The sequence below is a fragment of the Lingula anatina genome, chromosome 3 (genome assembly GCF_051362555.1).
Source record: "Lingula anatina isolate TDL-2025a chromosome 3, LinAna3.0, whole genome shotgun sequence".
NCBI lineage: Eukaryota > Metazoa > Brachiopoda > Lingulata > Lingulida > Lingulidae > Lingula > Lingula anatina.
Window position 1 is genome coordinate 9,125,285 of NC_141769.1, and position 27,985 is coordinate 9,153,269.

Below are 27,985 nucleotides of genomic sequence, written 5' to 3' on the forward strand. Positions count from 1 at the left end.
ATTATGGAGACAATAACACGCGTTGCCATGTTTTTCAGTATTTCAAGATAATCCATATCAGAATCTCTCTCTTTCTCTCACGCTTAAGTCTGTTTAAAAAATCACATCTAAACCTGCTAGTTCATTTTTATTCCAAACATGTTATACATGACGAAGTGATATTTTAATTACAAATTGTACAGGCTCTTTTCGTTTTGTAATCTGGGGTCAATCCACAATGTACAATTATAGACTTTCTCTAAGGTTAATATGTTGTTTTGCAGACCTTAGAAAAGTTATATATCGAATAATGGGGGGGGGGGGGAGGCAGCTATTGAAGACCTATCTATAACGCCTAGTCTAGGTGCTTACTGAAGAAAAAATAAAAGACTTGATGGCCTGGGAGCAAGAAAAGGCTAACATTTTGTTTGGATTAAAAATACTTTTCAGAAACCTCAAACTGCCACACAACTGGGGCACAACTGCCTCCCCTGCCTTCACCTTCCAGGCATAGATCCTAACATCTCTGCTCACGTAAATTCTAAATGTCATTCAAATAGGACAAAGAACTAGTTACAAGCCAAGAGTTCACTCTGCTGCTGCTGCTGTTGTGAACTGTGCATCTGGTCGTCTGCTAGAATCCGGCCAATTTGAACGGAAATGACGCACATGCAGTCCCTCCACTTCACCAGACCATAGAACGAGCACATCGTGATTATGATTGCCTCAGACATTTTTGGTACGCATTTGCACAATGTTGTCAGAGGAAATGGCTATAGCAAAACCATGACACATGAGTGAGTAAACTGCATACCTCAAGAAATGCCTGTATTGCAGTCACTGACAGTATGCTTAACTACTGGGCTAAAAGGCAATGTCTCTCTGAAGGTGTCACCAGTTCTCAAGACACCAAACGCATCCATGAAGAAGCACTGCTACCTGCGATTATTTTATCTTAATCAGTGAATAGATGCTTGGCACTTCTGTTGATGCTTTTACATAGTTAAATAGCCATCCATGCCCCTATCACTGGTTCAAGACTTAAGAACGTCTGCCAGGTCCACCATGCCATATTTTCTGTAATGAAAATATTATCTGTGATTCCTTCCATTACCAATGAATCAGCAGATTATAATGAATACACAGTTTGCATACATACATGATTTATATGCACTAAAATACCTTAATTGCGATATAATCCTGTTATCAAATTGAACTTTTTTATTCTCGATTACTCTCTTATGAATTAATTTTCCCAATATATATACCCCTTGAAAAAGTGAATTTCTGACTATTTCTATTAAATAAGCAAAATGCTTCTAATGTACCTTTTGAAAAAGTCAAACTCTTGCCATTCTTAAAAAGGAAAATTTGCAATGGCAAACATAATGCATAAATCAAAACATTAACTAATAGAAGGAGAAATAACATGTGATCACAGGAACAATTAAGATTATTTACCTCGCCACTTCTTCACCATTCAGTCCCAGAATAGAGTCCCTGGTTTTGTGGTCTACTCTCACCAGCTCAGTGAGGAAAGATCCATAGGCCATCACCACCTCATGGTCATGACCTGATATGAAATGAAATGAAAAAATAGCATAACTCTTCACCTTCTAACTCGGTCAATTGTTCATTATTTCCTACAAATCTCACAGAACAGGTTTGAACTGGCATTAACTGAATTTAGCATGAACATCATCCAACTCAAATCTTGGGGTAATTTAAATAATTTTTGGTCCCAGTCATTCACAGGATTTATCAAACAAAACAATTACAAAATTATTATATATTTAAGATTTTTTTAATGAAATTAATTTTTAAACTAATTTAATATTACCTTGACATTTGGATAAGAGATTCATCACAGACTGCAGCCAGCCACTGTTAACAACCACACCAGGTAACCATGGATACAGTGAAAGACAAGCTCCCAGCACTTAAAATTAAGTCAGCACTGAGTTATAATTTTTTAACTGCAGTGCATTTTGACATTTACATTAAGGTGCAACATTTAAATGATATTTCAAGATGTTACTTTAACTATTTTGAAATAAAAAATACATATTCTTCTCTCCAGACTTGTCTTGATTTCATTCTGTTTTACCACCATGGCCATGCTAATAATACAAATCTCTAACAGAAAATTAAGCAATTATTGCCGGTAACCAAAGTTTATGCACAGAAGTCTCATATATACTAGCTTGTCCCCAGTAATTGATTATTTTCTAGTTCATTCATACCTTGCATTCCTAGAAACCACAGCTCTGATATTTGATCCCAATCCTTCAAGAAATCTTGACTCAGCATCATCACATACTTTCCCCCTTTGGTTCCTTTATGTGTGTGTGAGCTGCCCAGAAGTTTCAAAGATGCAGTGAAAAATTTTTTCAATTCTGACTCCGGCTGATCTGTGAGCTTTGCCTGATGTTTGAGCAGCATAAGTCCAAGAACATCAACATTAGCCATGAGAACTACATACTTCTTGTGTTCAGACACTGAAAAAGAACAGCAATTGGACTCTACTCAAATTGACACTCAAAGACACACACAAAAAAAACATAACTGAACACAACATTATCGTAAAATATACTTCAATGATTTTTTTAAACATCAGACTTAAAGAAAAATACATATTTGTCAAATTACAGCAAAACAAATACAAACACTTTCAAGTTTTACCTACCAAGTGTTGGCAAGTTGGTTACAATGAATTGTGAAATTTCTCTAAAGACAGAATGTTCAGTTGCTAATATGGGCTCCGTCACTGTAATATTGAGGAATATTCCACAAAGAGTGGCCAGTGCTACCTGCAATTGAAAAAAAAAACATCTCAAAAATATAAAAAAGACAGGGTCACTTATCTGTTAAACATATCCAGTTATGCTAATGTTCTTTTAAGATTAAAATCCGTTTCAAATGCAATCATGTAGATGAAAAGGTGTCTATCAAATGTATACTCCACTACATTTTCCTTGAAACATTTTTACATGCTTTCTTCAGTATAATAACAATGCTATGACAAACAACAACAAAGGGTTAATTTACTTATAAATAATCAATAATGGAGGTTCTAAATGTGTCTTAAAGATACCATATAGGGAACACAATGACACGCACATCAAATCATTACATCCCATCTCTTATGAAACCTAATTAGCCATATAGTCCATCAGTTAAACAGGCTAAAGTATTAGCTGGCTAAAAGCAGAAACAGTTACTGAACAAATTTACAGAATTTCACTGGCAAAGCTTTATATTAAGTGGGAGATTGAACATGTCAAGGATTACACAGATTTTCAGGCACTCGGGTTTTACCAAAAACCCACCTCTGCATCTCTGTCAGTCCCAGAAATAAACTTTGTCCACTGGAAATTCAGATATTCTGCTAACAGAACATGTCCATCATGGTCTATAATCATTTTTCTAGGATCATCCTCTGCAGTCAAATGACATAAACATGGCAATAAAAATCTCAACAAGTCAATATTTTCTGAGAAAGAGCATGTGCTATTGTAAGGCTGCAGGCTACATGTATCTGTTAGTTCTGATTTTTGAGATGTCTTGGAGTCCTGCAATTCCGGAGATTCCACTTCCATTGGTTCTTCAACACTACTGGTATTTTCACTGTCTGTAATGTTTGCCTTGCTAGAACCTTCTGTGTTGTTTTTGATGCCATGATTACTAAATGTCTTCATTTGTGCTGATTGATCTTTAATTATATTAAAAGACTGCCAACTGAAAGAAAAGTTTAGACATGTTTAGAGATAATTATTTTTCAATTTTTTCACCTACCACTGTCAACTGGTAAAACACTTTAAAACTTGAATGTGCTTTCAAAATAGACCATAATTATTTAATGTCAATGTGAGCAAATCAATGTGAGCAAATCCTAGCAATAAACTTTGCCAAAACTACAGGCTGTTGAGAAAAATAACTTTTTGAATGTCAGCATAAACTAAGATCAGAGACCCATCTATCTAAGCACAAACCTGACAGTTATCAAATAAGGCAGTAAGTTGTAGACATCCTTCCTCAGTGCAGAGGTCTCCTCCGCCAACCAGGCCCCCAGCACTCTCACTGAAGCATATACCAATGGCACAGCTGGCTACAAAAACAAATGCAGCAGTTCAAAATCCATTATCACATATATCACTCAGGGTTGCCATTAATATTGGTCCATTAATAGGCCAGGTGTCAGTCATCATCTGCTATTTTTTTTCTATTGTTATGTATGGGTTGTGAATTTCTAGGAATGGTGGAGACAAATAAATGAATTGGTCTGTTTTTCCTGTATTATCTGTATATTCTCATTAAATAGAATGTGAAGCTATGATCTCAACTATTCCATCATAAAAATTGTAAACAAAAAACATGTTCACATTTGACAAAAGCAGGCCACAATTCATTGCCACCGAGAATAACCATACCTTATCTATTCCTTGAGAAGACATCTCTTGAATGTAGAATATAACTGCATTGAAGGCCCCCACAAGGGCAGAGTGCACCTGTTTGATCTGGGTCTCCTCCCACTCCAATGAAGGACCCTCTATCATATAACTGATAATATGCTCTAGTAGCATGTAACAATAGGTAAGAAGCTCAGATTTTTCTTCAACCTACAAAAAGATAATGATTTCATTAACCCTGTGATATCATCCACTTTGTTTCAATTGCATCAGTATCAAAAACATACAGCAGTGTGATAGAGGTTAAATCATAGGCTTTTCTTCAATCTGAAGGAGTAATAGTTTCAAGAGCTCTGTGAAATTTGGGTATTGAACTTAAAAAATCTATAAAGGAAATGAAATATCACAAAAAGTCTAATTCAGCTTCCAGAACAATGAGAAAATACATTAAGATAGTTATCTGTTCAATTCCTTGTCTAACACAAAAGTAAACTCATGTTTTAATCCCTGAAAAAAAAAGAATGAAAGAAAAAAAATAAAGTTTGGAATTATCCAATACCTTGGGAAAAAAACGATTCTGGACTACAAGAATACTTATCATGTTTTACCTTTTCTAAGCTCTGGTTTTCTAATCCCATTCTAACCTCTATGCAGATAAGATGGATCAAGACTAGAAGAAATTTTCTTCCACGCTCTCTCTGGGAAATCTGTAGAGCCCAAGGAACTCCAAGAGTGTCTACCATCACAGAGGACAACTTTAATGCTGGTTCTCTCTGAGGCTGACCTAAGGACAGAAATGGAAAATATATATATAGCAATGTTAAAAACAGGTATTGCATCAAATTAATATGATAAAATAAGATAAGCTGGGATACAAAGCTTGTTAGCACATCATATGGAAAAAATTGGATCATTACAACTTCTGTAAGCATCTTTTTTCTCCCATAAATTGAACCATGCATTTGTCATAAAATGCTTTTTCAAGCTCTTACCAATCTTACTCTGCAAAATGTTTGATAACTCTTCCAAAATGGCTGCACTCCATGTTCCAGAGTTTAAAGTACCCTTATAAATAAATCAAGAATACAGTTGAAGGGAAAACATTTTATCAGCAGAAAAATTACAGAGGTGTTGAAAACAAAAACATACAACTGTGCAATGTGCTATAATCAAGTCATAAATATATATTTTCATTTGAAACAATCAACAAACAACTTTTAATCACATATATCTTACAACAACCTTAGAGGATGAATTCTAGCTATTTAGAAAAAAATCCAAAACAAAAGACTGCCATTATGGTGTTAGCCTCAAACCAACTCACCTTTCCTGAAGTAGACACCAATGCATATAAATGTTCACACCATTCAAACTTCTTACTGTCCTGTAAAGTAAAGATAGAAGTAAACAACAGGTAGCACTTACTAGTAGTGCTATTATGTTTACTTTCTAGGAGAAATTACCCAAATATTCATCTACAGGTCAATCAGCATCTTACTATAACATCTGACTGACCTTTTCCCTGACAAATTCCTTGACTGAGTGTTCCAGAAGTTGCATCATACTGTCCATGTTCCTTTGCCAAACCCTGTAGCCATCATGGTGCAGAAGATTCAGGAGGATGTTAAAGGCCTTCTCAGCACCTGAAATATAATGAACCATTAAAAAGATACATATATATACTACTACATTTCATACAGTCACAGTGGATTTAACGCATCTGCATCAACTCTTTGGTTTTACTAAAAATAGACTGAACTTGATAATAAGCACCCAGCAATACCAAGTTTTCATTTAAGATAATGTTGTACTACTGCCCAATATTTAAAACATCACATGTAACAATTAGAGTGCTTAGTTTTTGTGCATGGTCAAGGTGTTCTGTTTCACAATCTAGGTAAACAATATCGCATTCATACAAACAAAGCAAAATATCCAGTGACAACATAATAGGAAAATTTGTTACTAGAACAACACTTCTTTGTAAACTAGCCTTACCATAACAGCCATTTACAATTGCACTGCACAACTTGGGAACCGTTTCGCCTTGTCCAGTTATACTTCTGCCCTCTGGTGTCAACACAATGGCAGTTAAGCACTCATAACAACTGTCTACAATGCCCTTATCAGTTTCATCTTCAGGTTCTGACACACATATCAGATCACAGAAAACTGGTAAATTAACCAACATCTGAGGATGAGTTACCTGCAATGAAACAAATAACTGTTTTTTTTTTTTTGTTCTTATTCAAATATTTGGAGAGACAGAGATACATATTCTGTAATTCCAAAAATATTTTAAGTAGTTTTTAGATCACTCAAAATATATCTTAACCAAGCCAAACATTGTTATAAGTTTTAAGATGAGTTTTCAAAATACTAAAGGGACTAGGCGCTCAGAACAATACGTTATCTTCCTGTGTTTAGATTTTGTTATAAAAACATAGCTTAATTTCCCCATAAAGTCGCCCTCATGTCATTTGGACAGCCATGCAGTTTCAGCAGATGTCCCATATTTTGAATGACAACTAAACTGCATACAAATTAATCCATCTTATTATCACTCAACACAAAAGAGATGGATCTTTGAACAATTCACTATATACAGGGGCAAATCCAGAGATATTTTCTGACAGTCTTCCAAATTATCTTTGTTGATCCATCCACCATTTTTGACCGCCTTCCGACAGAAAAAATTACATACCCATCAATGTAAACTTGAAAATCTGACCGTCTTCCGGAAGACCCAGAAGACTGCCTAAATCTGCCCCTGATATATGCCACATTTTAAATCTGGTGTGATACAAAGAGTTCCAGAAGATTCGGTTCACACAAAACACAAAAACACAAACACTCATACCATTGTGGGATCTGTGCAAAAAGACTGGGTACACATACACACAAACACAAACCTACCATTGCGGGATCTGTGCAGAAACATGATAGCACTGTCACTCCCAGGGACTTGAACATTTTCTCAGGGCAATCTTCTGGACATTTCTCTGCAAAGGAATTTTTGTTGAATTGGAAATCAATTTTATACAGTTCAAACACAAACTTTGCTATTATGTCAAACAATTATAATTTAGCAAAATGCATTTACAGAGTATTTAAATGTTTTTATCATTTTATACTTATCTCACAAAATTTAGAAGCAAAGAAAAATTTCATTCGTATTGCACATTGTATAACTGTAAATACAACTGGTTTACAATGAGCTCTGACAGTTAAGATTTATGTATGGTTTCTTCCCTACTTGTTTTTAGAAGCCTGTTTATAAACTTGAAACCCACGGCCTCAAAGAGCTGGTGTCTGTCATCAGGACCACATTCCTCAGCACGGACCACTTTAGTAACCTTCAAGTGATATGGTGTTGTTATTTACTTGACGCCAAATCATGAAAATGCTTTGTGTGCACTAAATATTGTCTGTGATATTCAGTCTTAATACATCATTTTTATTTTTGTTTTAGTTAAAAACCAGAAAACAGACCTGGGGTGAAAGAAAACTTTTTTCAGCAAAACACTGTTTCTTATCTTGACCTATTCCTTCCAATGAGTACATATATAGAAAGACTCTCTCAAATGTTTGTTAAGATTATGATATGGTTGAGTCGGGCAATTTCAAATTCAATTTCAAATGTCGAATATTGATATTTGTAAACATGAAATGCAGTAATTTATACAGGTCAACCTAGGTTCAACTTACCATTAAAAGAGCAGCAAACCTGTCATTGTCCGATTTTGCCGATTTCAGCATGTGAAGGCATCTTTTGAGAGTCGGATTTGCCATCTCAGTACCACAGATCGTATATTATACACGTGCTTTCTCTCTCATTTCTATGTTCATTTACCTACACCACGCTGTACGTACGACAATAACCTCTGACCTTGAGATATACACTCAGCTCAGAGCGGAAGTAGCTCTTCATGAGACCACAATCCACCTACCAGACCAGTGGCTCTTCTAACTGACCGCGTTGGAATAACGCGAATTTTAAAGCATTACAATATTTATCACTTTCTTCGTATCTAAACTTGAATTATTTGCAATGATCCATCAAATATTTCATGAGACATTATGCAATCTATAAAAAACAATGGTCATGGAAGGCAAAGGAAACCATTGATTCTAGGGCACCAAGCAGCTAAGAAAAAAGTGACATCAAATGTTGGTTAATAAAACGTCAAATAATCCAAATAATAATACTCAGCGTGGACGGGTTTATATATTTTTCCAGGTAACTGAAAGAGGCTTGATATATAGGGTAGAGCCTATATTCTATTTGTTAAGGGGGCAACGATCAATTTAAGCTCGTGCAGGTAGACTACATGTAGGCCTACATTCTAAGAGAATGTTGAAACGCGACAGTGCAGATATGTATATTCCATGTAATGCAGGCAAATTACTATTACCAGGTTATTTTACGCAACTCAAATGCTATCCACATGCAAAAATTAATAAAATTCATTAAATTAATTATAGTAACTCAAATCGGGCTTTAGAACTCCACCTTCTACAAATGTCTGATGTCCATCAAGTTAACGAAGTCCGGAATAAAAGGAAAAAAGAAAGAGAGAGAGAAAAAAGAAACGAAAGGTAATTCTTTGATATTCCTTTGTTTTATTACCAGTGTGTGTGAATTTAGTGGTCTGAAGTAGCCATTTGATTATTTTATAGAACCCGAAATATTTTTTTTTCTTATTAATTATTAAAATAGTTAAACGCGTATTTGTAACCAGGAAAAAAAATTGTATCTTGTGTTGCTGCTAACATTGCACCGTGTTTATTATAAATTTAGGGGGGGGGGGGCATTTTATTGCGCGAATCTGGAAAAATATAATTATATGTGGACGTTTCCTCACTCTTAGATTCATCTACAGGTCTAGTTACCAGACTGACTTTTCTTACGGACCTGACCAAAAAGACACAAGGGGTAATTCTAAGACAGTATAGTTAATGGTGAAGTAACAAGATTCTGGTTTTTAAAAGTGAATTCTGACCACAATGTTGAGGGGCTTGCATCAGTTTCCAATTCCTACCCCGGCTTTAGAGCATCTTAGACTGGGTTCCCACACATTTAGATCGATCCATCTGGATCGACGTAACTCCCTGGGGGTTCACGCTAAATTGCTGTCAGCCGAGCAAACACAAAAATTACTTACAGCTTTTAGTAGGGGGAACAGACATTTAAGCCGGCTAAGCTGACAGCAATCTAGTGGGACTCCCCATGGGGATAGATCCATCTAAATTCTGTGGGAATGTTTCTTTAAGGGTACATTCCCAGAGATTTAGAAAGACCTAACTCCCTGGGGGTTCACAGTCAGCCGAGCGCGCACCAAATAGTTAATTACCCCCTTACAGCTTATGGTAGGCGGGACAGACGCTTCAGCCGGCTAAGCTGACAGTAATCTATGGAGACTCCCCACAGGGATAGATCAATCTAGAATCTGTGGGAATGGGGTCTTAGGGTGCTTTCCCAGAGATTTAGATCGATCTAAAGATTAAGATTTAGATCGACCTAACTCCCTGGGGGTTCACGCTAAATTGCAGTCAGCCGAGCGGGCACCATAGTTAATTGCCCTCTTACAGCTTTTAGTAGGCGGGACAGACGCCTAAGCCGGCCAAGCTGACAGTAATCTAGTGACTCCCCACAGGGATAGATCGATCTAAACATCTATGGAAATGGGGTGTTAGAGTGCATTCCCATGGATTTAGATAGATCCATCTAGTTCGACCCAACTCCCTGGGGGTTCACGCTAAACTGATGTCAGCTGAGCGTGCACGGTAGTTGATTACCCCTTAACAACTCTTAGTAGGCGGGACAGACGCTTAAGCCGGCTAAGCTGACAGCAATTTAGTGAGACTCCCCATGGGGATAGATAAATCTCAAGTCTGTGGGGATGGGGTCTTAGAAAAGCGAACAGAAAATGAGAGCCAAATATGGGTTTTGGTTAATTTTGATGCAGTATTACCAATTGCTAAAAAGCTTGATCACCACCACATTTAAATTATACCATTTTGTGGACATGGAAAATCTCAAGTTGTGTTGCAGATATCAAAGGTACTAATAGCATTTATGCGATTGCAAGAACAAAACTATATGGAACTTGAGAATGAAAAGACAAGTTAAAATGCAATCAAGTTTATTTTTCAGATATCCATCAGAGAATTAACTACCTCAAATTAAAACGGGACAGTTTTTTATTTCTTGTGAGAACAGGTGATAGCCAATTACTACACCGCTCCACAGAGCATGTATTGTCATTTTACAGTCCAATTTGAGAATCCAACTTTACACCTCTATTTTAAGAGTTCGTGTGTCCAGGTAAAATAAAACTGCGTTCCTTTACAGTGAGACTTCACTTTCATAAACTTTCAGATTGAACTTTCATAAAAAAGGAAATTTCAGACACTGATAGGAGAAAAATAGCCAAAATAAAAATCACAGGAAAGCTGTTATTTGAGTAATTAAGACAGTTCTTATGATAAATTACTGAAATGCTTTTGATCTTGCCAGCAAACAAGTTTTGGTCAACTGAAAATTACTGGCCACCACGGAGACGCAGCACAAGATGGAGAGTGGACTCTTTCTGAATGTTGTAGTCGCTCAAGGTGCGACCATCTTCCAACTGCTTCCCAGCAAAGATCAAACGCTGCTGATCTGGGGGAATGCCTTCTTTGTCTTGGATCTTGGCCTTCACATTTTCAATGGTATCTGAGGGCTCTACCTCCAGGGTGATGGTCTTGCCTGTGAGAGTTTTGACAAAGATCTGCATACCACCACGGAGACGAAGCACAAGATGGAGAGTGGACTCTTTCTGAATGTTGTAGTCACTCAAAGTACGGCCATCTTCCAACTGCTTACCAGCAAAGATCAAACGCTGCTGATCTGGGGGAATGCCTTCTTTGTCTTGGATCTTGGCCTTCACGTTTTCAATGGTATCTGAGGGCTCTACCTCCAGGGTGATGGTCTTGCCTGTGAGAGTTTTGACAAAGATCTGCATACCACCACGGAGACGAAGCACAAGATGGAGAGTGGACTCTTTCTGGATGTTGTAGTCGCTCAAGGTGCGGCCATCTTCCAGCTGCTTACCAGCAAAGATCAAACGCTGCTGATCTGGGGGAATGCCTTCTTTGTCTTGGATCTTAGCCTTCACATTTTCAATGGTATCTGAGGGCTCTACCTCGAGGGTGATGGTCTTGCCTGTGAGGGTTTTGACAAAGATCTGCATACCACCACGGAGACGCAGTACAAGATGGAGAGTAGACTCCTTCTGGATGTTGTAGTCGCTCAAGGTGCGGCCATCTTCCAACTGCTTACCAGCAAAGATCAAACGCTGCTGATCTGGGGGAATGCCTTCTTTGTCCTGGATCTTGGCCTTCACATTTTCAATGGTATCTGAGGGTTCTACTTCGAGAGTGATGGTCTTGCCTGTGAGAGTTTTGACAAAGATCTGCATACCACCACGGAGACGAAGCACAAGATGGAGAGTGGACTCTTTCTGGATGTTGTAGTCGCTCAAGGTGCGGCCATCTTCCAGCTGCTTACCAGCAAAGATCAAACGCTGCTGATCTGGGGGAATGCCTTCTTTGTCTTGGATCTTAGCCTTCACATTTTCAATGGTATCTGAGGGCTCTACCTCGAGGGTGATGGTCTTGCCTGTGAGGGTTTTGACAAAGATCTGCATACCACCACGGAGACGCAGTACAAGATGGAGAGTAGACTCCTTCTGGATGTTGTAGTCGCTCAAGGTGCGGCCATCTTCCAACTGCTTACCAGCAAAGATCAAACGCTGCTGATCTGGGGGAATGCCTTCTTTGTCCTGGATCTTGGCCTTCACATTTTCAATGGTATCTGAGGGCTCTACCTCGAGGGTAATGGTCTTGCCTGTGAGAGTTTTGACAAAGATCTGCATACCACCACGGAGACGCAGCACAAGATGGAGAGTGGACTCCTTCTGGATGTTGTAGTCGCTCAAGGTGCGGCCATCTTCCAACTGCTTCCCAGCAAAGATCAAACGCTGTTGATCTGGGGGAATGCCTTCTTTGTCCTGGATCTTGGCCTTCACATTTTCAATGGTATCTGAGGGCTCTACTTCAAGGGTTATAGTTTTGCCTGAAAAATTAAAACCAAAGGTTAGATACAGCATCCATTTATACTCGGATATTATAAAATTCAGAACACTATCATTACAGGACAATTCTCTGTGTTATAAAATATGTTAGTGTGAAACAGGGGTTTCCCCAGGATTTGGCTTACAGGAAGTCCAAAATGTAAATCTAAAATTTGGTCATCAATTCACAGTGAGTCCAACTCTAGGACCCCCCCCCCCCCCCCCCCCCCCGCCAAAAAAAAAAAAAAAAAAAAAAAAAAAAAAAAAAAAAAAAATTCTTTTGCTGACCAGGTATCTTTTGAGGCCAACATCTGTCCAAATGACAACTAAACATCTCTCTCTCTCTTTTGGGATAGCCTTTGTATGATATCATTTATTTGGTCACTAGTAATGAAAACAAAATATTTGGTACAGATATCTAAGTGAAACTTGAGGTCATTTATAGATAATGATAAAATGGCCATCGATTTTCTTTGGCCGTGTTTAACATACAAATGATTGACATACCAGTCAGAGTTTTCACAAAAATCTGCATGCCACCACGTAGACGCAACACCAAATGAAGGGTGGATTCTTTCTGAATATTGTAGTCACTCAGGGTGCGGCCATCTTCCAGCTGTTTACCAGCAAAAATCAGACGTTGTTGGTCAGGTGGTATCCCCTCTTTGTCTTGAATCTTGGCCTTCACATTTTCAATGGTATCTGATGGCTCTACCTCAAGGGTAATGGTCTTCCCAGTCAAAGTCTTCACAAAAATCTGCATGTTGATTCTAGAATGTAATGTTGAATAGCGTAAATGAATTCTGATGTAAAACTAACACGTCTCAGCTTATATACTCCACAAACTTATCTAGAAAATACTATTGTCGAGTCATCATTTTCACATCCGTTATCTATCAGCTGACTCCATCATCTCTATTTATATACGATGACGTGTTTCCTTAACCTGATGATCACGTGATTTCGTTTTGCAATCGTGACTTGACAAAAGAACCGAAAATCAAACTCCAAAGGTCAACGAATACCTCAAGTCTACCCTTTGTTATGCCTTTATAAGTATCTTGATATTAAAATCCCTAATATTATGCGAATACCAAGAAATTATGCATAACATTGGCCATTTACTCAAAATACGAACAAAGAAAATATTGGAAATCAAAACCCAGTTAAATATCCATTTTTACTACCCATCTAAAGAATACAGAATGTGAGAAACCTGGACTAATGCTTAATTAATTGTACAGTAATAAGATTCAGTGATTTTTGATGACATTAAAGAAATATTTACCCGTATTTTTCTGCAGTGAAATGCTAGCGATCTCTTCAGCAAGTGCTTAGTCAGCTTCTTTCCTGCTATTTGCCGACGCGCAGAATAAATAGTGTACAATTGATTATTCAGGGTCACCGCTTAAAAAAAGAGATCCAAATTAACCATGCAAAATAAATGAAAGACAAATAATCTTATGATATTTGAAAGCAGGACAAGGCCAATAATACATTTTCTGAAATAAGAAATGTTTGATTTGAATCAAATTGACACATAATGGAAATACAATTTTACACGCGCAATGATATTACTTGAGAAAAAGGGCTATCTTGATTTGACCTCAAAGTTGATTGGTTAAATGCCATAAACAATAGTGCAGCGAGATTTTTTTCTTATTAATACTTTTAACTCTGAAGCAAATCATTACATGAATTGTTTTTGTTTATATGTAAGGATATAATATTATAAATCTGTTTCATTTTAGAAATAAGTATTCACGTTTATCTGCATTCTTCTCCTTTCTTAGAGATTTCCACATCACCCAATCAAAGCTCTTGTTCTATATCAGCAAATGAAATTTTCCCACGTTTTATGCACATGGCCAAACTTTACACCGGCAATAGGGAGATGATTATAGCATTTCTTTGCTAAATTTTTTTACGATCAAGTATCAAAGTACCTGATTTAGGGAAAGAAAGTTTACTTTCAGCAAGGTCAGTATGTTTAGCACGAAATCTCATGTTAAAATTAAAATTTCCCTAAGAATATGAATGAAGCATCTTTGCGCTGAAAGAGATAAACCACAATATTATTTTGTCTTCGCTGTTCAGTCTCTTTTATACACTACACTCCAGTGTACAACACCAAAAACTGCACTACACTGTGCAGTAGGTAGTGTACTGTAGTTATAATTGCAAGGTGTCTGCTAGTTGAAGATGCGAGGGGCAATAGAGAGAAAGGGTGGGGAACGTTCCTCCATTTGAAAAAAGAAAGCGGGAGCAAAAAGTTGTAAATTGAATTATAATTATTTTATTTCTTTAAAATTTTAAGACAATATTTTTATTTCTTGATTATTTTTGTCAAGCTCCAGAATTTACTAAGATGACGGTCTGGATGAAAGGTTATTGTTTTCAGAGTAAACTAAATGACTGCACTTGGGTATTATTGTCATAATTTCATCACATGGACTGCTGTAATCAATAGCTCGATCGATCATGTTAATTCATATTCATAAATCTTAATGCTGAGATATATTCTTAGACATCACTTAATTGATCTGAATTGTCTTTTATGCCAATACATTTCAGAATAAAAGGGAAGAGTATCAAAACAAAGATGAATAGTTGGATGTTTTTAGTGTTGATGCTGACTGTCTGTTGTCACATTGTGAAGTCAGAAGGTGAAGCGGAACCTGTAGAAACTGAAAAAAAGGTAAAGAAAATTTACAATAGTATTTCATGATATATAATGATTTCACATTTTTTGCTGTGGTGGATAAGATCTTTTTATAATTTAGTCTAAAATCACTTACAGTCCTGGTCCTGAAATATTTATTGTTTGCATGTTTGTGTCACTGAATGTCGTATGATCATATTTGTGGTAATTTGTATAAATGTGTAATTAAATCTTCATTTACTGTTGTTGTAGGTCCAGTATTTCCCACCAGAAATTTCTGGAAGTCCACATTTCTTAGAGACATTTGATGATCCTGGTGTTTTGAATAATAAGTAAGAAAGTAAACTAGTTAAATCTTTTATAAGTTTCAAGCAAAGGAAGTGTTCTTTGGGCATTGCAGTAAAAATAAACCATGTAATGATTAATTGCAGTGCTGTCATTGTAAGCCCTTTATACTTAATGATAATGCTGGGTTTCAGTAAATGAGTCTAAAACCACATAAAATTACTAATGAAAACCACACTAGTAAAATATAATGTATTAAAACACATCAAATTATGTTAGGTATTTTTTAAAATAATGAAATGAATAGTGAAATTGTCAAATGCACATTACAATGATTTAACTTATAATTGTTTTTAGATGCCCTACATCTACATTTGATGGAATAATGATCATAGGATTTTTAAGTCATAACATTTTAGAATATTTCCTTTTATTTTTCTGTTTAATAGTAAAATTCCCTTTGTTATAGGTGGATTTTATCAGATACAAAGAAAGATGACACAGAGGAAGCCATAGCAAAATATGAAGGTCAGGAGATAAGTTGACAGACATAAGAAATGTTCAAAGCTTTGTTTAGCTAGTCTGGCTTCACTAATATTGTTGATATGCAATGTAACACCCATTGTCCACAACCTAAACCTTCACTACCTAAATTGATGAATGCATATCTTGATTTGAAGCACCAATCCATGACAGACTAATGACAATTTCTGATCAGGTCTGAAATATGAAAGCAGTTTTTCTCAACATAACAATAGTTGCACATATCCCCTCTTAGTGTTTCATTGCTGTGATGACCTAAGTTCTCCGAAAGGTTGGTGATGATGGTAATTAATGTTTATCCCAATGGCTTGGTAAACAATTATTTAGCACAATTAGCAGAGTTCTAGTCTTAGTATGAAGAACCTCAATGTACACAAAGAGATGAGGTGAGGTAGAGGAAGTGGTTGCTGTGAGCTTGCATAAATTAAACCTGTGGAATTCATCAGAAGTATTCTTATTCCACTACAGGCATGCTATTTCATGGCATTCGTTGTTAATTGTCTCTGCAGTGTACTTGAAATTCATATATTGCTGCTTTGGCAATGAGTGGAATATTTTTGTTGCATTGTTTACAAATGATGAAGTAAACAAAAAGAAAATAACGGGCAAGAGTCTGACTTAAGGTAAAATGTTAAGCTCAGTTCTTCATTCTGACAGTGATTATTATTATTATTATTATTATTATTATTATTATTATTATTATGTAGGAAAGTGGAATATTGAAGAACCAAAGTCCAACCCATTGCAGGGAGATTTGGGACTAGTATTAAAGGTGAGAGGATTAAGCATATAAAAGCACAAAAAAACTGAAGAGAATTTTTGCCAAAATACTAGGATTTTTAAGACGTAGTTACATTTCCAGAGATCAACTACTATCTGACAATTATTTCTTCATGCTTGTGCAATTCAGCTGAGCATTTTTCTCTTTTAAACATTCTCTAGTTGTATGCATGTTGTACCATTCTTAGATAACTGATATCCTTGTTCAAAAATAATTTTGTTAATACAGTAATTATGAGTAAAATTTTGTCTTTTTGTCTTTTCTAAATAAAACCCCATATTTTGGAAAAGATTTAAGAAGCATCTGTGCAATAAGAGCAAAGAACCAAACTGAACAGAAAGAATGTATACTATATTCTTCATTCCAGTCACGTGCCAAGCTTCATGCCATAGCTGCCAAGTTTACCAAGCCATTTGAGTTTACGGGTCAACAGCTGGTAGTGCAGTAAGTACTATTTATAATTACATATTCATGCTATATAATAATGATGATGATAAAAGATCTGTTCAATTTTTAACTGCTAAAAACCTAACAGTGATAACCAATCTCATCAGATGCATTGAAATTAGTTTCAAGGTCAAATGTGATGCTCTTATAGGTTATAGATATAGTTGTGATAGTGCTGATGCCATAGCTATATTCATTTAGTACACTTGAAAATAAATTTCCATTTAAATTGTATATGATCACCGTATCTTTGGTACGTTTGGTAACAATAATTTCCTTATACAAGCACAAAATAATGAGGGTAATCTAATTGGACTTTGTGATATGAGTACAGTTTAATGTTTACCAAGCTGTTTTTAATCATTTATCAGTTATAGTATAAGGGAAAGAGAACTTAATTATGCAAAATGATGCAGATAGGTTTTGTGATAAAAACACAAGTGTTACTTAGTTACGTGTCAGGAAAACATGGCACCTTCATATGCAGTTCTGTTATCAATAGGAAGTCACAATTCATGTGATAGTGAAGGTGTGTGTGTGTGGGTGGGGGGGGGGGGGGTGATTTTCAAAGCAAAATAAGAAGAAGAAATAGAAAGAATGAAAAGTCAAGAAAGAAACCCACAATAATGTTACTAATATTTTGGACAAATTGTCAGCGAATGAACAAAATATATACAAAGGATTTTAAGCATCTCAATTTCAATTTTAAAATTAGATATGAAGTGAAGTTCCAGGAAGGAATGGAGTGTGGTGGAGCCTATATCAAACTGTTATCTCATTCTAAAAACATGAACCTGGTATGTAAACATTTTGTGTGTGGCTGAGAGTATTGGCACTTCTGCTTGGTGTTTTTAAAACTTGTTCAGTTTCTAAGTATTGCATTATTGAATTTAAATTTTGTTTGAATCAGTGTTAATGAAATAAATAAAATATTGATAAATAAAGCAGTTTTTTTTTTTGCACTGGCTAACATTTTGTATTTCCCAATAAGATTAAATAAAATGGCATATGCATTGCACATGATATGTTGTTTAGAGATGTGTATATTCTTTCTCATTTGTTTTCAGAAAAAACTGAATGACAAGACCCCTTACACCATCATGTTTGGCCCTGACAAGTGTGGAATGGACCACAAGCTACATTTTATTCTCAGACACACCAATAAAAAGTCAGGGCAGGCAGAGGTAAGAAAGATATCAGAGAGATGAATGCACATGTTTTAGAGAATTTGACAGTTACAGATATGTAGAATGAAATTATGTCCAATATGATGCTTATTATGAGTTTCAGCATGATATATTTCTCATTACTCTAAGCTCCTAGAAATTAGGTTATAATACCATCTTGCCAATTTTTTTGAAAACCAAGTTTATCACATATTTTGTAACAGGCTGTAATTTGCAGGTGTTGAAGTGAAATTTCTTTTACACAGTCCAGTTAGAATTGTGAAGAAAAGAAATACCAACTTGTGTTTTTAGAATTTAGGATATGTCTTTTCTTTTTAGGAAAAACATGCGAAAAAACCATCTGGCAGTTTGGATGGTTATTTCACAGATAAAAAGACTCATCTCTTCACTTTAGGTGGGTTAAGATTGACATTTGCGAATTCATTTTTTAATGGGAAATAACAGGTCTTTTTACCACTTACACACTTTTGTTGGATTACTGATTGGACTTGGTAAATTAGAATAGGTTGTTCAAGAGCATTTGGAAAAATACATTTCCTCAAACAGGTTCTTTTAATACATTTTCGTCATTTAGCCTGTGATATATGAAGTGCATTGCCTTGACTGACTTTTAAATTTGTTTCTCTCCAGTTATTGCGGATGACAATTCATTTGAGATCTATGTTGATCAAGAATTGGTTAATAGTGGTAATCTCCTGGAAGATATGACGTAAGTTGCCTTATGTAGATAAATGTCTGTATTTATGTATAGCAGTAAAAAAGCTGTGCAAAAATATGAAATTTTTAGTCTTAAATAGAAATAAAGCTTTGCAATAGTTAAGAGATGTATCAATATTTGAATGACGTGTTACAGAAAATATTTGCAGCCAGCTAAAGGTGAAAGAAGACTTTTGTAAATCCTAAGTTCTTTGTCAGTGTTTGTGCTATTTTTCAGCCCACCAGTAAACCCACCTAAGGAAATTGAAGATAAGAATGATAAAAAGCCTGAAGACTGGGATGAAAGAGAAAAGTAAGTTTTTTGTGTAATATTTGCCACGAATTTACTAGTTTATATTTCACATTTTAGTTGGTTACAGTTGGTCACAACATGACAGAAAATGAAAAGGTACTCAAGGTTTTATTGGTTTAAAGTCTGAAGTATACCCTGTGCTTTTATGCAGCTGTATTATAAAACTTGCAAGGTTTGGTATAATATAGTTAACATTAAAATTTGAAACGTCATAAATTCAATCCTGATGCAATACACGTCATAATTTTCTCAGAATCCCAGATCCTGATGCTACCAAGCCAGATGACTGGGACGAGACTCAACCAGAGACCATAGTAGATCCAGATGCCGCAAAACCAAGTGGTTGGTTGGATGACGAACCAGAGCTCATACCTGATCCAGAAGCAGAAAAACCTTCCGATTGGTAATTAGATTATTTATTTGCAATATAAATATGTAACCAGAATAGCTATATGAACGTGATATATAGTGGATCCCCCACCCCCCACGAATATTTTTAAAAAAGACTGTTTTGCAAGTCTGTGAATTTGAATTAAAATTGTTGCAGAGCAAACAAGCTATTGCTGCTATTGCAGGTCAAGCCATCTGCTGGGTAGACCAGAGAGGCTGATAGTTATGCTATCACATATGACTTTCACTAGCATATGCAGTCTTTTTAAATCTGTCTCTGGTCTTAAATTACTTTCCACATATAGCAACTCACTAGACATCCAGTATTAATATCATAAACTTCTCCTAGTGTATAAGGCAGTGTTGTAATTGATACTTGTTTAACAATATCAACATTGTACATTGCAGGGATGAGGACATGGACGGCGAGTGGGAAGCACCACAAATTAGTAAGACTTTCTTATTTGTGATTAAACATCATGAAAACTATTAAAGATCTAGAAGAAATATTACTAAGTATTCTTTGTGGACATTTATACAGACATTTGTATCTGTCCTTGGTGTCTTATCAGGGGAGATAGTGGATGATGAATGATATCTACTAATGGAATCAAAATAACTAAATTTAATCACCATCTTTTAAAATAAAGATTAAATATTGTACAAATAAATTCTTGATAAGGTCCATACCTTAAAGAACAATGTACTTAGTATTGTAATATTTTGCTTATTTAGATAGTGCTTGTTTTTATAGTTCCGTGGTGGTAATTTCAGGCAACCCCAAGTGTGAGGGTGCCCCAGGGTGCGGCAAGTGGACCCCACCCACCATCAAGAACCCCAAGTACAAGGGCAAGTGGTCTGCACCCAAGATTGACAATCCCAACTACAAGGTAAATGGTTATAAACTATGTTAGATTATGTACCTTATGTTGAATGGAATGTTATCCAATATAATATTACAAGTTCAATCATTTTCTGTTTCATTTGACCATGTATTAAACAACCATAAAATTCAGCAATCCTGAAAGAAAATGCCAAAGTTTATAAATGAGTACAAATGTTATAAACATGTAATGATGGAAGTTGTGTGTATCCTTTTTTTGCAGGGCAAGTGGAAACCAAGAATGATTCCAAACCCAGACTACTATGAAGATCTCACTCCATACAAAGTGACCCCATTTGTAAGTCCAGTATAGCATGATTCCTACTTAAAAAATGTCAACTTCATCATGGGAGATATGACACTGCTTTATATATACAAGATCCAGTAAAAGTCTTCTGGATCAAATATATCTGGATATTCGGCTATTGTAATTATGCCCCTTCCCCTCCTTCCCCCATACAGAGCTTCACACCTCAGTGCTTACATTTTTTAAGGCCACTTTCCTCTCTGTACAAAAGTACTGCAAATTACTTTCAAACAAGTCAGTGGTTGTTACTGTGAGATAAAAAAATTTGATGCATCAAACTGGAATTTCTATGCGTTTTTTAAACTTCTTTTTAATTTTTCAGTCGGCTGTAGCATTAGAGCTTTGGACAATGACAGAGGACATTTTGTTTGACAACTTCATCATCACAGACAGCAAAGCCACAGCAGACTCACTTGCTGAACAGACCTGGGCTTTGAAGAAGAAGGAGGAGGAGAAAAAAATTAACTCATCAGGAGTAAGATTGTGAAAAGAAATATTCATGATTTTATCATTTGACTTCTTTTTTATTTTATTTTTTTATTAATTCTTTTTACTTTTAAGATTCATAAATAGCAGAAATTGAAAATTATAATGCTTTTAATTAGATATAAAATACTCAAGGCAAGTGGTAAATTTCCATTAACATTTCAGTTTGCAGTCTCTCTGCTAAAATATCCTTCAAGAAAGGAAAATGAAATCATATTCATTATATTGCATTTGGAGTGTTGATTTTCAAAGTTTGTTAAAGATCGATAGTACATGTTTGAATTTTTTTCTTCTTTAGCTTATACATAAGCTTTATGGACAAGCATTTTCTTCAACTGATCCCTTTGTTTTCAGAAAAGTGTTATAGATGCAGTCATGGATGCTGCACAAGAGCGTCCCTGGCTCTGGGCCGTTATAGCCCTCGTAGTAATCCTCCCTGTTGTCTTAATAGTAGCATATTGCTGTATGTCCTCTGATAAACCATCTCAGGTAAGAGGGCGAGACTGATTTGAGTCCTGTCAGCAGATGTGAGATTCAGTGGGGTCAAGGTCGTATCAAATGGATCATGGGATAGCTGGCCTACAAGTCTTCTGAATGGCTGGAAAATGTTGAAAAAAGGTTGCTTAAGATAAGCAAGCCAACACCATTTTCTGTCAAGCAGTTACCCCCACTGAGTTTCACCTTGCTGATGTTTTCATCATTTGTTTTTCAACTGTGTGTTTTCTTCTGTAGGTCGGCATATTCCGACAGTTAAAGGATGCTGCTGAGGAGCGTAAATGGCTGTGGGGTGTTTACGCATTTGTTATTCTCATGCCTGTAGTTGTTTTATCAGTTATTTGTTGTCCAAACAGAGGCCCTCTTAAGGTCAGTTTGGCCTTTGTTTATTTTATGTTATTTATCTTTTTTATTTAGTTCCTCTGAAATGAATTTATCTATTTATTCAAAATTGCATTGAAAATTCTGATTTCATGGAGAATTTGAACTTGGAGAATTATTTGTGTCCAAATTTCTGTTGTCTGAACCTTTTAAAGTTTTAGTTTTCTTTAGTTGGTTGCATGATCTTTACTCACCAAGAGCAAAAGTAACAACAAGTAAAGTATATGAATCTGATTTGTTAGAATAAAGAAACCATTGATTTTTTTCCACCAAGCTTGACATTTTATTTGAGAGGTTTTTGAGAAGTGAATGTTTCTTATCACTACAGTATGAAAGTGTTTCTTTTATCAGAAAAAGCATCAAGTAAAATTCCCTTTGAATGAAAATATGTGCAGATTGAATATATCATTTGGTATGCTTTAGGTTGATGACATTGCTGCTAGAAAAAAATTTGATGATGAAAAGACAGAAGCAGAAGAAGAGAAAGAGGAGGAAAAAGCTGGAGAGGAAGAGAAAGCAGGTAACATTTCTGTTTTGAATTGATATGTTTTTTAATTCTTGACAAGTAAATTAAGTAGTAAAAAAGGAAACAAGATTATTTTGCGCTTGCAAAAGCTTAATGCAAAGGAATTTTAAAGGATATCTTGAAAACAACCAGCACATCCTTAAATTTTAAAGAATGCAGAGAGGTCTAGTTTTGAAAGTTGATATCTACAGAACAGTGTGATATTTTCTTAAAATAAAGTGATGTAAATTGATTGATCTTAAATGTGCTGAATTAATGACAGTTAAGTTTGATTTTTAATTTTAAATTTATTTATTTTATTTTTATTTTATTTTTTATTTTTGAGACCATTTATTAGGTTGTATTTTTTTGTATTGTAGAAGCTAGTGAAGAAAGCAAGGCAGGTGGAGATGCAGGAACAGGTGTGAGGAGAAGGACAAAGAAAAGTGACCTAGAGGTAGAGGAGGAGGTGAGTTGTCTGTACATAGTCTGATCACCTCTGTTTATGTTGTACCTGACATCTAGCTTGACCAAATTTTACATTATATATTCCAACATGTGTATTGACAGTGAAATTGATTTTTATGTACAGACACAGATGTGTCTGTACATATAGCCATCATCTGCGTCTGTCGTCGCCGTCGTCGCTGTCGTCGCCGCCGTCGCCGTCGCCGTGCACTTTTACCGATAACACGATAAGTGGAAAACCATTTTGCCTTTTGACTTGAAACTTGCAGAACTGATGAATATTCATAATACGCAGGTCAAGTTCGAAAATCAGCATGATCGGGTCACTTTTAGGGAATTTATGCTGTTTTTTCACTTTTTTCAGCATATATGCAGCACCGATAACACGATAAGTGGAAAACCATTTTACCTTTTGACTTGAAACTTACAGAACTGATGAATATTCATAATACGCAGGTCAAGTTCGAAAATCAGCATGATCGGGTCACTTTTAGGGAATTTATGCTGTTTTTTCACTTTTTTCAGCATGTATGCAGCACCGATAACATGATAAGTGGAAAACAATTTTACCTTTTGACTTGAAACTTACAGAACTGATGAATATTCATAATACGCAGGTCAAGTTCGAAAATCAGCATGATCGGGTCACTTATAGGTAATTTATGCTGTTTTTTCACTATTTTCAATATAAATGCAACACTGATAACACAATATAAGAAAAACGGATTGGCCAATTGTAATTATACTCACAGGAGTGGTCAATCTTACTAAAATGCAGGTTGAGTTCGAAAATAAGCATAATCGGGCCATTACTTAAGAAGTTATACTGATTTTTCACATTTCCTCAGATTCAATTATTAGGCATGTTAACAGTCTCATTATTTAACTAATAAGATGCCTAAAAGTGTTTGTTTGATATTTCCTGCATCTTTACAACATTGTTAGTTGATTGTGTAAAAAACATGGTAAACTTGTTATCATGTATTGTGTAATAAAGTGTCAAAAATGGAAATAAACTCATATCATTGCAGTTTGTCATATTCAATCATCCACTATGTTCAGAATCTCAGAATGGAGGAAATTGGACATTTAACACTGTTCTATTGATACTTTTCCCATCTCACCAATTTTCTTAGTTGGACATATAAAAATGGCAGTAAAATGTTTATATTGTTTTATGTTAAAAAAGTGTTAAAAATGGAAATAAACCCATTTCAGAACAGTGCTGTCTTGTTTACGTTTTGGCATTATCAAGGCGTGACTTTGAAGTTCCATGGGCCTGAAGACCTTTGCTAGTCACATTTTCTGAATATCTGTGATACAAATATTTTATAATAAAAAATTGATGGTCATTTAGCTGTTAAACATTATGTAATATTGCATCAAAATTTGAAGAAACCCCTATTTTGGGCACTGCTTCCATGATGACCATTTAAGGAAAATCATGTCACTTACTGTTCTCAAACTTACAGGAAAGAAAAATGGGACTAAAATACAGCTTCAGTAGGCAATGCAGTCTGTTTGGTATTTTTATGTACAGACACAGATGTGTCTGTACATATTGCCATCACCTGCGTCTGTCGTCGCCGATGGCGATGGCGATGCCGATGCCGATGCCGGCGCCGTGCACTTTCCTTGTAAACACGATAAGTGGAGGGCAGTTTTACTTTTTGGCTTTATATTTACAGAGCTGATGAATATTCATAAAACGCAGGTCAAGTTCGAAAATCAGCATGATCGGGCCATTATTGTAGAAGTTATGCTGTTTTTTCACTTTTCAGCATATTTTTCACATTTCCTCAGATTCAATTCTTAGGCATGTTAACAGTCTCATTATTAAACTAATAAGATACGTAAAAGTGTTTGTTTGACATTTCCTGCATCTTTACAACATTGTTAGTTGATTTTGTAAAAATGATGGTAAACTTGTTATCGTATTGTGTAATAAAGTTTCAAAAATGGAAATAAACTCATATCATTGCAGTTTGTCAGATTGAATTATTCACTATGTTCAGAATCTCAGAATGGAAGAAATTGGACATTTAACACTGCTCTGTTGATATTTTTCCCATCTCATCAATTTTCTTAGTTGATAATATAAAAATGGCAGTTAACTGTTAATTTTGTTTTATGTTAAAAATTGTTAAAAATGGAAAAAAAAAACATTTCAGAACAGTGCTGTCTTGTTTACATTTTGGCATTTTCAAGTTGTGACTTTGAAGTTCCATGGGCCTAAAGACCTTTGCTAGTCACATTTTCTGAATATCCATGATACTAATATTTTATTATTAAAAATTGATGGTCAATATGCTGTTAAACGTTATGTAATATTGCATCAAAATTTGAAAAAAAACTATTTTGGGCACTGCTCCCATGATGACCATTTAAGAAAAACCATGTAACTTACTGTTCTCAAACAGTACAGTAAATATGTACAGATGTGTCTGTACATATTGCCATCACCTGCGTCTGTCGTCGCCGTCATCGCTGTTGCCGGCACCTTGCACTTTCATTGTAAACACGATAAGTGGAAGGCAGTTTTACTTTTGGGCTTCATATTTAAAGAGCTGATGAATATTCATAAAATGCAGGTCAAGTTCGAAAATCAGGATGATCGGGCCATTATTGTAGAAGTTATGCTTTTTTCTTTCACTTTTCAACATATATGCAACACTGTAAACACATTTCAAGGAAAACCGATAGGCCTGTTGTCGTGAAACTCTCAGGAGTAATCGATCTTACTAAAACGGAGGTCAAGTTCGAAAATTGGCATGCAGCCTGAGTTGGAAAAGCAGTCTAATTGGCTTCTTTTTCTGGAAGTTATACATTTTCAAAGTGTGAACTTGAACTCTCATGGGCCTGAAGCCTTATGCTTGTTACACATTTTACTTTCATTGGTATTACCTGTTGAGCATAATTAAAATTTGATGTTGAATTTACAGTTTAACATAATGTACTTTTGCATCAGAATAAACAGTAGCCTATTTTGTGCATAGTTATTTCCTGCTTTTTGTCTGTACATTTGACAGCTTTGCTGCCTTGTTATTTATTTATTTATTTATTTTGACAGTTAAACAGTTTTTTGTGAAAATTTAATTTTTCACATATTGGCATTTTCAAGGTGTGACTTTAAAGTTCCATGATCTTGAAGACTTTTGCTTGTCACATTTTCTGAATGTCCATGTTACTAATATTTTATTAATAACATTTGATTGTCATTATGCTGTTAAACATTATGTAATGTTGCATCAAAATTTGAAGAAACCCCTATTTTGGGCACTGCTCCTATGATGACCATTTAAGGGAAATCATGTCACTTACTGTTCTCAAACTTACAGGAAAGAAACATGGGTCTAACATACAGCTTCAATAGGCAACGCAGTCTGTTTGGTAAATTTTTCTGGCAATTTAACAGTTTTTTGTGAAAATTTAATTTTTCACTTATTTGCATCTTTATTTTCTGTTCTTTGTCTGTACATTTGACAGCTTTGCTGCCTTGTTATTATTTAACAACAGCTTTATTATCTAAAAAATTGTCTCAGAACAAGGAAGGTGATGATGAAGAGGAAGAAGAAGAGGAAGCTAGTGAGTCACAAAGCAATAGTTCACCAAGGTAAGCATTTTTTATCATTTAGATGTACAGCTATTTCTTACAAATTGCAAATTAATTACAGTGATGTGTTATAATAGATAAAAAATAATAACGAAACAAAAGAAGTAACCATTTCTGTACAGTGTATACAAAATACTTGTGTAATGGGTCTCATATTTTTGACATAATTAATCAGAACTTTTTTCTCATTCATGAGTCTTTTAATATTTCTATTGGGGTGAAAAATTTAATTTAATCCTATGTTTTTGCTTTTCAGAAAATCTCCTAGGAAAAGAAAACCAAGAAAGGACTAGGGTATAGCAGCAAGAAAATGTAGTTAGATAAGAATAAACAATTACCGTGATTTCAATCTTTTACAAACAGTGGGCATCAATCAATTTTTACAACAAGTCTTGTATATACTACTACATGAATTGAGCTTGCTACTTTTGTTACTTTGAATTTTGTTAACTTTTTGTGTCTGTGTCTTGTGATTGTCAGACTGCTGAGGTTGGACTTTCTAAATGTTAATTATTACATATAACTGACTGTCATTGGGGAAATCAAAAATGACAAATCTTTTTGCTATCTTTGTTGATATTATTGTCCAAACCATTGAAAAAAAACCAAGGTGTATAGAAATTTAGTGTGTTTTCAATTTAATTAATTGTTAATGGAAAATAAAAATTGGAAAAAAAAAGGACATGGTTTTTCTAATTTAACTTTTCAGGCAGTGTGTTATTCGTATTGAGCCACTGTCACGTTATTATGTCCTCCTATATTTATACTACTTACCTTTCCTTATTAAGATCTTAAAAGTCCTATAGAACCTCAAATAAAAGTAAATGTATTTCCTGAAATTTCAGGAAGATCATGGCAAGTCTAATGTCTGGTCAAATACTTTGAACTAAATAATTTAATTAGAAATTATATAAAATATTGATCATAAGTGTAAGAACTGGTTGAGCAGCGGTCCTTGAGTTGGGAAAATTGGAAAGAGTTTTTACTTTGAAAAAAGGATTTATAAAAGTTAACCTGTCCTGAAATGATTTCTAATAA

The 27,985-nt window shown here is 35.2% G+C and overlaps 3 protein-coding genes across 5 annotated transcripts; 1 reads left to right on the forward strand and 2 right to left on the reverse strand.

Annotated features, from left to right (window-relative positions):
- Nucleotides 1–108: 108 nt before the first annotated feature.
- LOC106176384 (neurochondrin) lies at nucleotides 109–8,363 on the reverse strand. Of its 2 annotated transcripts, XM_013558748.2 has the most exons (16): nucleotides 8,097–8,363; nucleotides 7,645–7,744; nucleotides 7,305–7,390; nucleotides 6,387–6,594; nucleotides 5,904–6,031; nucleotides 5,713–5,772; nucleotides 5,381–5,453; nucleotides 4,997–5,172; nucleotides 4,410–4,598; nucleotides 3,972–4,087; nucleotides 3,309–3,717; nucleotides 2,666–2,789; nucleotides 2,223–2,477; nucleotides 1,820–1,918; nucleotides 1,441–1,552; nucleotides 109–1,056 (listed from the first exon to the last, which is right to left on the reverse strand). In XM_013558748.2, exons 1-16 carry the CDS (start codon nucleotides 8,178–8,180, stop codon nucleotides 1,014–1,016), a joined length of 2,262 nt encoding a protein of 753 aa, XP_013414202.2. In that variant the 5' UTR covers nucleotides 8,181–8,363; the 3' UTR covers nucleotides 109–1,013. The 2 variants fall into 2 exon arrangements, with proteins under 2 accessions (XP_013414202.2, XP_086864837.1); XM_087008711.1 differs by lacking the exon at nucleotides 7,645–7,744 and having other exon boundaries at nucleotides 8,097–8,361.
- Nucleotides 8,364–10,517: 2,154 nt separating this feature from the next.
- On the reverse strand, nucleotides 10,518–13,930 carry LOC106176377 (polyubiquitin-C). The gene is made up of 3 exons (XM_087008712.1): nucleotides 13,794–13,930; nucleotides 13,013–13,275; nucleotides 10,518–12,507 (listed from the first exon to the last, which is right to left on the reverse strand). Exons 2-3 carry the CDS (start codon nucleotides 13,266–13,268, stop codon nucleotides 10,934–10,936), a joined length of 1,830 nt encoding a protein of 609 aa, XP_086864838.1. The 5' UTR covers nucleotides 13,269–13,275; nucleotides 13,794–13,930; the 3' UTR covers nucleotides 10,518–10,933.
- A 378-nt stretch (nucleotides 13,931–14,308) lies between these two features.
- Nucleotides 14,309–27,572, forward strand: LOC106176375 (calnexin). 2 transcript variants are annotated; one of them, XM_013558734.3, is made up of 21 exons: nucleotides 14,309–14,485; nucleotides 15,080–15,203; nucleotides 15,420–15,499; nucleotides 15,922–15,980; nucleotides 16,703–16,767; nucleotides 17,144–17,220; nucleotides 17,939–18,020; nucleotides 18,291–18,407; nucleotides 18,729–18,804; nucleotides 19,041–19,119; nucleotides 19,345–19,419; nucleotides 19,673–19,822; nucleotides 20,218–20,258; nucleotides 20,584–20,699; nucleotides 20,916–20,990; nucleotides 21,322–21,474; nucleotides 21,840–21,974; nucleotides 22,785–22,881; nucleotides 23,247–23,335; nucleotides 26,877–26,947; nucleotides 27,204–27,572. In XM_013558734.3, exons 2-21 carry the CDS (start codon nucleotides 15,108–15,110, stop codon nucleotides 27,238–27,240), a joined length of 1,770 nt encoding a protein of 589 aa, XP_013414188.2. In that variant the 5' UTR covers nucleotides 14,309–14,485; nucleotides 15,080–15,107; the 3' UTR covers nucleotides 27,241–27,572. The 2 variants fall into 2 exon arrangements, with proteins under 2 accessions (XP_013414188.2, XP_013414189.2); XM_013558735.3 differs by lacking the exon at nucleotides 21,840–21,974 and adding an exon at nucleotides 22,218–22,349.
- The last annotated feature ends 413 nt before the right edge of the window (nucleotides 27,573–27,985 follow it).